The sequence below is a fragment of the Nothobranchius furzeri genome, chromosome 16 (assembly GCF_043380555.1).
Source record: "Nothobranchius furzeri strain GRZ-AD chromosome 16, NfurGRZ-RIMD1, whole genome shotgun sequence".
Lineage (NCBI taxonomy): Eukaryota > Metazoa > Chordata > Actinopteri > Cyprinodontiformes > Nothobranchiidae > Nothobranchius > Nothobranchius furzeri.
Window position 1 is genome coordinate 2,508,532 of NC_091756.1, and position 11,325 is coordinate 2,519,856.

The 11,325-nt window shown below is 42.8% G+C and overlaps 1 protein-coding gene across 3 annotated transcripts in view; it reads left to right on the forward strand.

Moving 5' to 3' along the window:
* eme1 (essential meiotic structure-specific endonuclease 1) overlaps positions 1-10,810 on the forward strand; it is a 31,528-nt gene extending 20,718 nt beyond the window's left edge. For all 3 annotated transcript variants that reach the window (XM_015974564.3, XM_015974563.3, XM_070545350.1), the window contains 3 exons: positions 4,477-4,592; positions 4,663-4,852; positions 10,395-10,810. In XM_015974564.3, the coding sequence (XP_015830050.3) occupies positions 4,477-4,592; positions 4,663-4,852; positions 10,395-10,571 (483 nt within the window). In that variant the 3' untranslated portion in view covers positions 10,572-10,810. The remainder of the gene's footprint in view (positions 1-4,476; positions 4,593-4,662; positions 4,853-10,394) is intronic.
* The last annotated feature ends 515 nt before the right edge of the window (positions 10,811-11,325 follow it).

Here is an 11,325-nt window from a genome sequence, read left to right on the forward strand (position 1 = left end):
AAGCATTTGTGAAGTAACAACACACACAACTTTGAGGTGGATGGGCTACAACAGCAGAAGACCCCCCCGGGTACCACTCGTCTACACTACAAACAGGAAAAAGAGGCTCCAATTTGCACAAGCTCACCAAAACTGGACAGTTGAAGACTGGAAAAGTGTTGCCTGGTCTGATGAGTCTGGATTTCTGTTGAGACTATGTATTTGGGTGCTTTTAAAGCTTAATACACTACTCTACACTTTAATGTGCTGTGGATTTCGAATTTCCATATAAATATGGAAATCCAGTCTGATTGGTCTTTAATGTTTAACCAGAAGATTTAGACTTCTTTGTTTATTCGGGGATTGTAGAACACTTTGTCTTGCTTCAAGAAGAGAGTCAGGTTTATGAAAAGTAAGAATTTATTTTCCAAACAATTAAAACATGACAAGTTAACTTATGGGCCATTCCCATCTGTACCGGGTCGGCCCGGGTCGGGTAGCGTAGGTTGTTTACATATCTGGGTGGCCTGGTATTTTTCCGGGCCAACCAAGGCTCATTCTCAGCCCTCTTCTCGAGGGGGTCTGCTTCAGGCCGACCAGGGCCAACACACCCACTGCTGACAGCAAATTCACACCTTCCATTAGAGCAAGCCTCTGATTGGTGGGTAGAATCAGCCCACATGGGCTTAAGACAAGGATGTGTGGAATCAACCGGGCCAGGCTGGGGCCGACTGGGGCTACCCGGCCCGGGCTGACCCGGTACAGATGGGAATGGCCCATAATGTTACTGTGATGGATGGATCTAGGTAGATGGAATGTGATGTATGGTGACTATGTGTGAATGTGAGGTTGTCAGAACTTTTGTATCGAGAAGAACTGAGTTCTGGGTGTCAGAAGAATTGGTTTGCATTAAACTATGAAGTTGGTTCTTATCAAAAAGGCAATCTGTCATGTCTATGTACCCCAAGTGGAGACTCTTTTGGATCCAAGATGTCAAGGGGTCGGGTGATCCCAAGGTACCAAGGTCTGTAGGAAAAACCGCAGTACGACCAGGTCAGCCCAGAGTCGTCTCCAGGTCACGATAGGTTGGAACTAGTTTGCGTCTCGAATGGATTCTTAAGGAATTTTGCTGTGTCAGCTTTGTTCTGCAGGAACCGTTTGCTGTGTCAGCGGTAGGCAGCTTTTCACAGGGTTTTGGCAGCTTGCCAAAATAGCTCCGGGTTAAAGAGGCTTCACTCCGGACGTCCGTTCCGTAGCTTTCTCTAGAACTGAGTCTCCGTCTCGTGAGCTCTGTTTTAATGTTCTCACGTTAAGAATTCTTGTCCAATCGGAACGTGCCATGTTCAGGGATACTACCAAGAACCTCAGAACATCACGCCTTCTTTCAGATACCGGAGGCCCTGATTAGGGGTAAAGAAATATCTATGTGTCATGAGCTTAACTTAGCCTTAATGGACCTTGTGTCTGAGTGTAGGTGATGATTGCTTTGTCATATCAAACATTACTGATTACATATATATAAATCATTCAATGTAATAATTCGTTTCATTTCAAACTTTCAGTAATTCAAGCACAGATTAATCAGAGCATTATTGATCATTTCATATAACATTTGTTCTTTCCATTTCATGATTGATTAACTCATGTAAGCTGAAAACAGTCACTCTTATAAAAGTCCAGTCCGGCCTAGATAAGCAGACAGGCTTGGCACAGAAGGGCCTTGAGAAGGGAACAGTTTGTTGATAATATGCTATCGTGTGTTCCGAGCTGCAGAGAGCCCGGGCTCCAGCTGATGGAATGGCAGGATCCGGCAGATTAAAGGCCACACATGCAGACTCCTGTCTCCATGTAAACCAGATACTGAAGGGGTCGAACTGTACATAAAAACTGACCATTTCTGGACATTACAAGACATTCAAATGGTAGAGTCAGAATTTCCGTAAACAGGATGAGAACATGGATCCATCATGCCTTGTTACCACTGTGCAGGCTGCTGGTGGTGTCATGGTGTGGGGGATGTCTTCTTGGCACACTTAAGGTCCCTTAGTGCCAGTTGGGCATGGTTTAAATGCCACGGGCTACCTGAGCATTGTTTCTGACCATGTCCATTCCTTCATGACCACCATGTACCCATCCTCTCTGATGGCTACTTCCAGCAGGATAATGCACCGTGTCATAAAGCTCCAATCATTTCAAACTGGTTTCTCGAACATGACGATGAGTTCTCTGTACTACAACAACCCCACAGTCACCAGATCTCAACCCGATAGAGCATCTTTGGGATGTGGTGGAACGGGAGCTTCATGCCCTGGATGTGCATCCCACACATCTCCATCAACTACAAGATGCTGTCCAATCAGCATGGGCCAACGTTTCTAAAGATGCTTCCAGCACCTTGTTGGATCAAAGCCACGTAGAATTAAGGCAGTTCTGAAGGTGAAAGGGGGTCAAACACCACATTAGTATGGTGTTCCTAATAATCCTTTAGGTGTGTGTGTGTGTTTATATATATATATATATATATATATATATATATATATATATATATATATATATATATATATATATATATATATATATATATATAGGGATGAGTACCGAATTCGGTACTTTTTAAGGTACCGACCGAACACCGATTCACGTCATTTCAAACGATGCCTCGTTTCGGTACTGCCAAGACAGTTGCGCATGCGCAAGAGCGTTATGTCGCCGGTCCCTGCGAGCCCGTTGTAAACAGAGCAGCATGGTAGAAAGAACGCACGCTAAAACTTGGGTCCACTTCACTAAATGTGATGGGTAACTGGGTGATGAAACAAGCGACAGACAACGATCTAAGTGAGACATCCTCATCTTAATCTGCTCCAGTAGGTAAATAAAATGTTTAAGATAACGTTACCTTGATTTGTTAGCTTCCGTTTCGCTAATGGTGCGTTCGCTTTCTCCTCGGAACTCCGAATTTCCGACTAGAAGAACATGAACGCGCTCTAAAGTTTGGCTTTACTTTACTAAATGCAACGGGTGATTGGGTGAAGGTAAAACCAGTGACAACGATCTAAGTTTGAGGCATCATCGTTTTAGTCTGCTCCAGCAGCTAAATAAACTGTTAAAGATAACGTTAGCTTGATATGTTAGCTTCCATTGCCACCGTTGTTATCAGCTAATGGTGCGTTCGCTTTCTCCTCGGAAATTCTAACTTCCCAGTAGGAAAAATCAAATGAAAAAGGACGGCAAAAGGAATGAAGATACAGTAAATTTAGTTCACAGTAAAGATGTTTGCTTCATTTTAATTATCAGCTTATAAAACTACAAGGACGATGTTAAAATACAAACTTGTATGATATTTATCGTGATATTTATCAAATATGGTTATATATTGAGAAAAATATATATTTAATTATAAAAGAGAATTAAAATAATACTCAAAAGTATCGAAAATTGGTACCGTTAAGTACCGGTATCGACTCGTAGGTACCGGGAATTAGTACCGGATCGATTCAAATGTCAAAGGTACCCATCCCTATATATATATATATATATATATATATATATAATACACACACACACATGGATATACCTACACACATCCCTGTCATTTGTTTATATAACTGATCTATGCGTATACAATTCCAGTATTTAATTTTTAATCAATTTTTAAAGGTAAATATTGTTTATGTATTCTTGATTAGATTATTCCATATTTTAACTCCATACAGAGGCACAACGCTCCTTTACTATTATCCTATGCTTAGGTATCATGAATAATTCATGTCCTTTTAATTCATATTCACTCTTTTTATAGTCTTTTAAGTAAATTTTCAGGAAGGTATTTTTTGTTTGCATTATACATACATTTTAAAATATTGTAGTCCACTAGGTCATAGAATTTTATTCTTTTTAATTTTATAAATAACTGGTTGGATGGATATCTGTAGTTGCTCCTTTTAAGGATTCTCATTGCTTTTATTGCCAGATGTAAATATAAGTTTTACATGTTGTTCCCCAAGTTTCTCTGCAGTGGTTCAGATTTGGTATAATAAGTGAATTATAAGATATAAGGAGTTACCGTCCAGTGACCATCTTACTCTATGTAACGTTGCCATTGTTTTAGCTTATTTAGTTCAACATTGTTTAAATGTGGCTTCAAGATACATTTTCATCAATGATGACTCCCAAAAATGTGACTTCTTTTGCTCTTTTAATGTTAATATCATCTGTATTTAATAAACTTGTATCATTTGAATTTCTATTACTAAATATCATGAAACATGATGTGTTTAAGGGTTCTGTCACGTTATTTTAATGTTCGGGCTATTCTAGCCAATGGAAAGCACACTGTGTATGAAATGTGTTGTACAAATAAAGCTGCCTTCCCTAGTTAGAGGAGTGGGTTGGATCAGGCTAAAGAAACAGGAAGTTCACTCATTAGTGAGTGAAACTAGTTTTCTGTGGTTCATGTGGGGCTCTGGCATTACTGATCCGTGTCTTATTTCCCCTCAGGCTGTGGTGCACCTCCAGCTGCACAACGGTGTCTCAGTTCACTTCTTTTCAACATGGAGAGAGTTCTCAGACTACATCACCATGACAACCAAAGCTCTGGCAGAGGCCCCTTTCAAGTGAGCCTCAGTCTTCATCCCAGCTTAACCAAACGTTGATCAAAAGGTGAATCCTACTATCCTGTTTCAGGAGAGAGCGGGAGCAGACAAGCTTCTCCTTCTGCCTCGAGAGTGAGTGGGCAGGAGGCCAGCGAGTGAACAAAGCTGGAGAAGGTCTCCTGCAGGTGTGGAAGAGGCAGATTCAGCAGCTCCACAGAGTCAGCTCAGAGGTAGCTGCTGCCGTTGTAGCAGCATATCCATCCCCACTGTTGCTCCAGAAGGTACACACACACACTCGCACACACTTACACACACACACACACGCGTACACACACACACACACACACACACACACACACACACACACACACACACACACACACACGTACGTACACACGCACACACTTACACACACTCGCACACACTTACACACTCACACACGCGTACACACGCACACACACTTACACACACAAACACACACTTACACACAGTAATCCAGTCTCTATCTAATAAATGCATGAACTAGTTTTTCAGCATCACTCCTGGAAAGGATGCTTCTAATCTTAGCAATATTCTGAAGGTGGAAAAAGGAAATCCTACAAACCTGTTTAACCTGGGATTTGAATGACATGTCCTGGTCACAGATAACACCAAGGTTCCTTGCTTTGTTCTCGGAGATTAATGTAATGCCATTCAGGTCAGGTGATTGGCTAAGCAATTTCCTTTTCTGGATTTCTGGTCCAAAGATGAGAGCTTCCGTCTTGTCTTGATTTAAAAGCAAAAAGTTTAGAGTCATCCAATTTTGTACGTCCTCAAGACAAAGCCTGTAATCTACCCAACCGATTAGGTTCATCAGGGTTAATGGATAAATATAACTGAGTATCGTCAGCATAACAGTGGAAGTTTATCCCATGCTGTCTAATGATTTTACCAATTGGGAGCATATATATAGTAAAAAGAATTGGTCCAAGCACTGAACCCTGTGGTACTCCACAAGTAACCCTGGAGTATGAAGAAGATTTGTCATGTACATTTACAAAATGAAATCTGTCAGACAGCCTAGCACTGTTCCTTTGATCCCTACATCATGTTCAAGTCTTTCTAAAAGAACATTGTGATCAACTGTGTCAAAGGCAGCACTGAGATCTAACAAGACTAGAACAGACACAAGATTCTTATCTGAGGCCATGAGAATATCATTTGTAACTCTCACTAATGCAGTTTCAGTGCTGTGATACTCTCTAAAACCAGACTGAAATTCCTCAAACAGAGCATTAGTGTTTAAATGCTGACATACTTGGATGGCCACTATTTTCTCCAGGACTTTGGATAAAAATGGAAGGTTAGATATTGGTCTATAATTCATTGGGTCATCTGGATCCAGAGAAGGCTTCTTAAGTGAAGGTTTGATTACAGCAACCTTAAATTCCTGTGGTACAGGACAGGTAGGCCTCCTCATGGTGCGTAGAGCGCCATGTTCTCTCCAATTTTCTAGAGTTTTGTTTTAAGGCTCGTAGATAAGAGTTAAACCAGGGAGCCAACTTCCTGTCCCTAATTATCTTCTTTTTTAAAGGGGCAAAATCATCTAATGCCACACGTAAAGAGGAAGTAACATGATGAACTAAGGCATCAATTTGTGAGGGGCTAGAACTGAAAATATTGCCCTCTGCTACGTTCCTCTGAGATGCTGAGGACAGTAAAGATGGAACAGTTGATTTAAAAGACGCAACTGCGTTGTCAGATAGAGACCGACTATAGTGAAATTTACTTTCATGTCTCGAGAACTCCGTTATAAAAAAACTCAAAGGTTATCAGAAAGTGGTCCGAGAGGACTGGATTATGTGGAAAGATCATTATTTCCTCACACTCAATGCCATAAGTCAGCACAAGGTCCAATGTATGATGGCAGGAGTGGGTGGAGCTATGAATTCTTTGAGTGAAACCATTTGAGTCTAAGATATTACTAAAGGCTACATTGAGGCTATCATTTTCATTGTCCACATGAATGTTGAAATCCCCCACTACAATGACCTTATCAGTATTTAGCACCAAATCAGATACAAAATCAGAGATCTGATCCAAAAACTCAGAGTAATGGCCTGGTGGACGATATAAAACTACAAACAAGAGTGGTTTTACAGTTTTGCAATCTGGATTAGGAAAACTAAGAATAAGATGTTCGAACGAACTGTAGCCATTAATTGGTAAGGGGTTGATTAATAAATCCGAATGAAAAATGGTTGCCACTCCTCCTCCTCGCCCTGTACTTCGAGCAATGTGATGATTTAAATAATTTGAAGGAGTCGACTCGTTTAAGCTAACATAGTCCTCTTGCTGCAGCCAGGATTCTGTGAGAGAGAGCAAAGAGATCTGATTATCACAAATCAACTCATTAACTAACAAAGTCTTAGAAAAAATGGATCTAATGTTCAACAACCCACATTTAATTTTTCTAGTTTTCTGCTCAGTTGAATTTGTTCTAATATTTATGAGATTTCCATGATTTGCTTTATTAAGCCTGATATTTAATCTGTGTGGTTTTGGCCGTGGGCAGGACACTGTCTCTATGGGGTAGTGGGTGGGTAACAGTACAGAAGCTGCAGAGGGGTGGGTTAAACTACGACTCTGCTTCCTGGTCTGGACCCTGGGTTGTCATGGAGGACTAATAAAACTGGCCATGTTCCTAGAAAGAAGAGCTGCTCCATCCAAAGAGGGATGGATGCCGTCTCTCCGCATCAGACCAGGTTTTCCCCAAAAAGTTTTCCAATTATCAATGTAGCCCACGTTGTTTTCAGGACACCACCTAGACAACCAGCGGTTGAAGGACAGCATGCGGCTAAACATGTCGTCACTGGTCCGATCAGGGAGGGGGCCAGAGAAAATTACGGAGTCCGACATTGTTTTGGCAAACTTGCACACCGAAGCAACATTAATTTTAGTGACCTCCGATTGGCGTAACCGGTGTCGTTACCGCCAGCGTGAATAACAATCTTACTGTATTTACGCTTATCCTTAGCCAGCAGTTTCAGATAAGATTTAATGTCGCCCGCTCTGGCCCCAGGTAAACATTTAACTATGGTTGCTGGAGCCTCTAATGCCACGTTTCTGACTATGGAGCTGCCAATGATCAGAGTCGGCTTGTCAGTGGGTGCGTCACTGAGCGGGGAAAATCTGTTAGAAACGTGGACGGGTTGGTGGTGGCCCACGGGCTGGGTTCTATGCTTCCTGCGTACCGTCACCCAGCCGTCCTGAGGTCCCGGCTGCTCGGGTTCTACTGGAGGACCGCTACGGGGTGGTTCTGAGCTAGTTAGCCCTGCGCTAGCTAAGTAGCTACGGCTGTTTACGGGTTTTTCAACAGCGCGGAGCCGGGACTCCAATTCCGACACCCTCGCCTCCAAAGCTACAAAAATGCTACATTTATTACACGTACCATTATCACTAAAGGAGGCAGAGGAGTAACTAAACATCTGACGCAGAGAGCAAGAGATAGGAGACGGAGAAGCAGAGACAGAAGTAGCCATAGCCGTGCTGAGGCTAAGCTAACTGGACGAGCAAACTGTTCAACACCAAATAAACTGCGTGCGAACTCAAATGGTTCCCTAAAAGCTAGGTGGAACAACAGAAAATGTGTGCTTTAGCGTGCTTTTGTGTGTGGCAATACGGGAGTGGTCTATGGCCTGTTGACGCCAAGTATGGCAATTGTACCTGCTCGAGTGCAATTATTTCGAAAACCCATTAAACTCGGGCATGCTCCGGACGACCTATGGTCGTCTTTGCCATAATCGGAGTAGCCAATTGTTAACAACACCACCTTGGGAATTTCGCCCAAGGAATTAATTAAAGCATGTAAATTCATTCCACTAACTGAGACAGCAGACATTTTATTTAATTGAAGAAACAATTAAAAGACGTTTTAAGAACTGGCCATTTAAAATACCATAAAAATACTAAAATGTATGCCCCAAAAGAAACGGAACCAATGAACTGTATTGAGAAAAAGGAAATTAATTTAACTCACTTAAATTAATTCATGAAGTCCAAAATGAGGGTTAACTAAATACAGTTTAACTATAAATTTAAATAAACAAAAAGGTCAAACAATAACTTTCACAGTTAGTTTAGACCATCAGTTAAACCAAACAAAAGGGCGTTAACAAGCAGGACTGAGGCTAGCGATGGAGGCAGGTGACTCGGGGCAGAGAAGCCCCAACCAGCAAAAATAATAGAGAAAATATAAGGATTCACCCCAGGCAGTGAGCATTCATACCAACGTGAGAAAACCCAGCACCACCACACTCGCACACGGGACCACCACCTCCGAGGCCACACCTCCTGCCTCAGCCTGCACAAAGAAAACAAGATTAAAAACTGTATAAAATCTGTACAATAGGAATTAGCTGTTCTTCCTCCTGGACTCCAGCCACGAGCCAGCGGAACTTCCTTCAACCAGCTGATTTAAAATGTAGTAAAGGAAGTGAAACAAAACAGCGGCGCCTCCGGCCGGACCATGGAGCAATCTAAAAGGACAAGGAAGAGGTAGAAATGACCAAACTAACAAATGGCCAAGTGTGGGGACGGTGCAGCACACACCTACCGGTCCTCCTGCTTGTAACGCCTGAGCAGAAGGGAACTCTCTGCCCAGAAGCAACGAGGATTCAATAGGCAAGCGATGACATCACACCCAACACTGACACAAATGCCCAAGCTGCAAAGTGCACAACACACTCTGAGGCCTAGTCCACACGTAGCCGGTTTTTAAAAAACGAATATCCGCCCCTCCAAAAACTTGCATCCACACCACCTCGTTTAAAAAACAAACTCTGTCCACACGTACCCGGATAAATACGTTGTTAAGGACATGCCAGACCTGTAGGCGGCAGTACTTCCCCCGTTCTTAACCTCGTCCTTCGTCTGTGGTCTTCCGCAAGGAGCAGTAATTCCGCTTGCAAAAACAAACAAGCAGAAAGCGCTTGGACAGTTGATAAAGCGAGCGCAGCTCTGAGGGCATCCATGCTGTCGGCTAGTGTAAACACAGGTCGCACACGTGATGTCAGCATTTTTGTGTCGCGGAAAGTGACGTTGCGGACCTTAAAACTCCGGTTTTGTCTGTCCACACGCAGACACCCAAAACGGAGAAAACGCAGATCTTCACTTTGGCCGGAGTTTTTAAAAAGATCAGTTTTCGTGTGAAAAAACTCCGTTTTCGTGTGGATGACAGGCCAACACGTAGAAAAATATCTACGTTTTGGCAGATCCCCGGCTACGTGTGGACAGGGTCTGAGACACAGTAGTCCTAGCGCTAAACAGAGTAGCCATCCAGGTACATACCACAGTTGAAGCAGAGCCGATGGCACCATAAACGCAGCCTGAGGACACGGGCTGGCAGCACCAAAACGCAGCGGCATAATGGGACCAGCTGTTTCCCGAACCTACTTCCTTACCGGAAGAGCTCCCCTTTTATAGCAGCAGCGCCCTCCTACCTACGGAGGGCGTTCTGCTCTAGACCAATAAAATTGGAGCAGGCATTTCATAATGCTACATGTGCTACAACAACTCAGAGATATCCTAGCACAGAGAAATTAAATCAGTTTTAGCGAGCCACAAACACCAAACAGCTACACGTAGTGCAACACTGAAAACAGGAAACGCCTTACCGCCAGTTAGCAGCAGCTGATCCAGGCATTTACTGTTCTTTTACAAACATGCAATCACACACACACACACACACTTCCTCATCACCTTTTTACATTTCCAGTCATGTTATAAACATTCCAGATGGTTCTGCATGACTGAATCTTCCGCAGCACGTGTGTTTGTCTGCAGACTTACTCCGAGTGCAGGACCGAGAGTGAGAAGGTCTCCCTCCTCTCTGACCTCCTCGTTCGCCGAGGAGAAGGGATCACCTCCACAACCCAGCGTGCTGGTCCAGAACTTTCCAAACGTCTCTATCTCCTGATGCATTCCTGTGATCCTGAGGTCATTCTGGATTCCTGCCTCTGAGTTCCTCTTTTTCATTGAATATTTGATTTTAAACTCAGTCTTTAAATTCTAACTAGTTGGCTAGAAGTTTGTTTTTATTTCATTCAATCTTGGCTGTAATTCTGATGATATCGATGTCAAAGACATCCTGTACCTTTAGCCTGGATGGCTTGTTCCTGAACTGGTCTTTCATGTCTGATGTTTACAGTCTGTTAATGTAATAAACTAATAAATAAATAAATAAAGCTTAGTTTGGTTGACTTTTGTTTTAACAAATCTTTTATTTCTACGTTACTTTCTATGGAAATCTTTATAGTTTCCAAGGTTTTTAGAAGTGCTTGAAAACAACAGCGTTATGATTCTGGGGCAGCTGTAGCTCAGGAGGGAGAGCGGGTTGTCCTGTCATCAGAGGGTTGTAGGATTGATGCCGGTTCCTGGCCTAGTTTATAACTCCATCAGCAGGTTTGCGCGCACACACACACACACACACACACACACACACACACACACACACACACACACAAACAAGGACGTTTTCCATCTACTTCTCTGGTGTGTCAGTGTTGTGAAGCAATTCTCTGCCAGGGCAGCAGAGGGCGCAGTGCTTTTGGGGGTATCCTGCTACCCAAATGTCCCTCGTACGTTATTCACACAAGAGCAGTTTTCAACATCAAACCAGGCCTTGATGGTAATGTCAAGAATGGGCTAATCAGAAGGTAATCAGGTTCCTGCGGGGTCTTAAAACATCTCAACAGCATCCAAGTTGGAAATACTT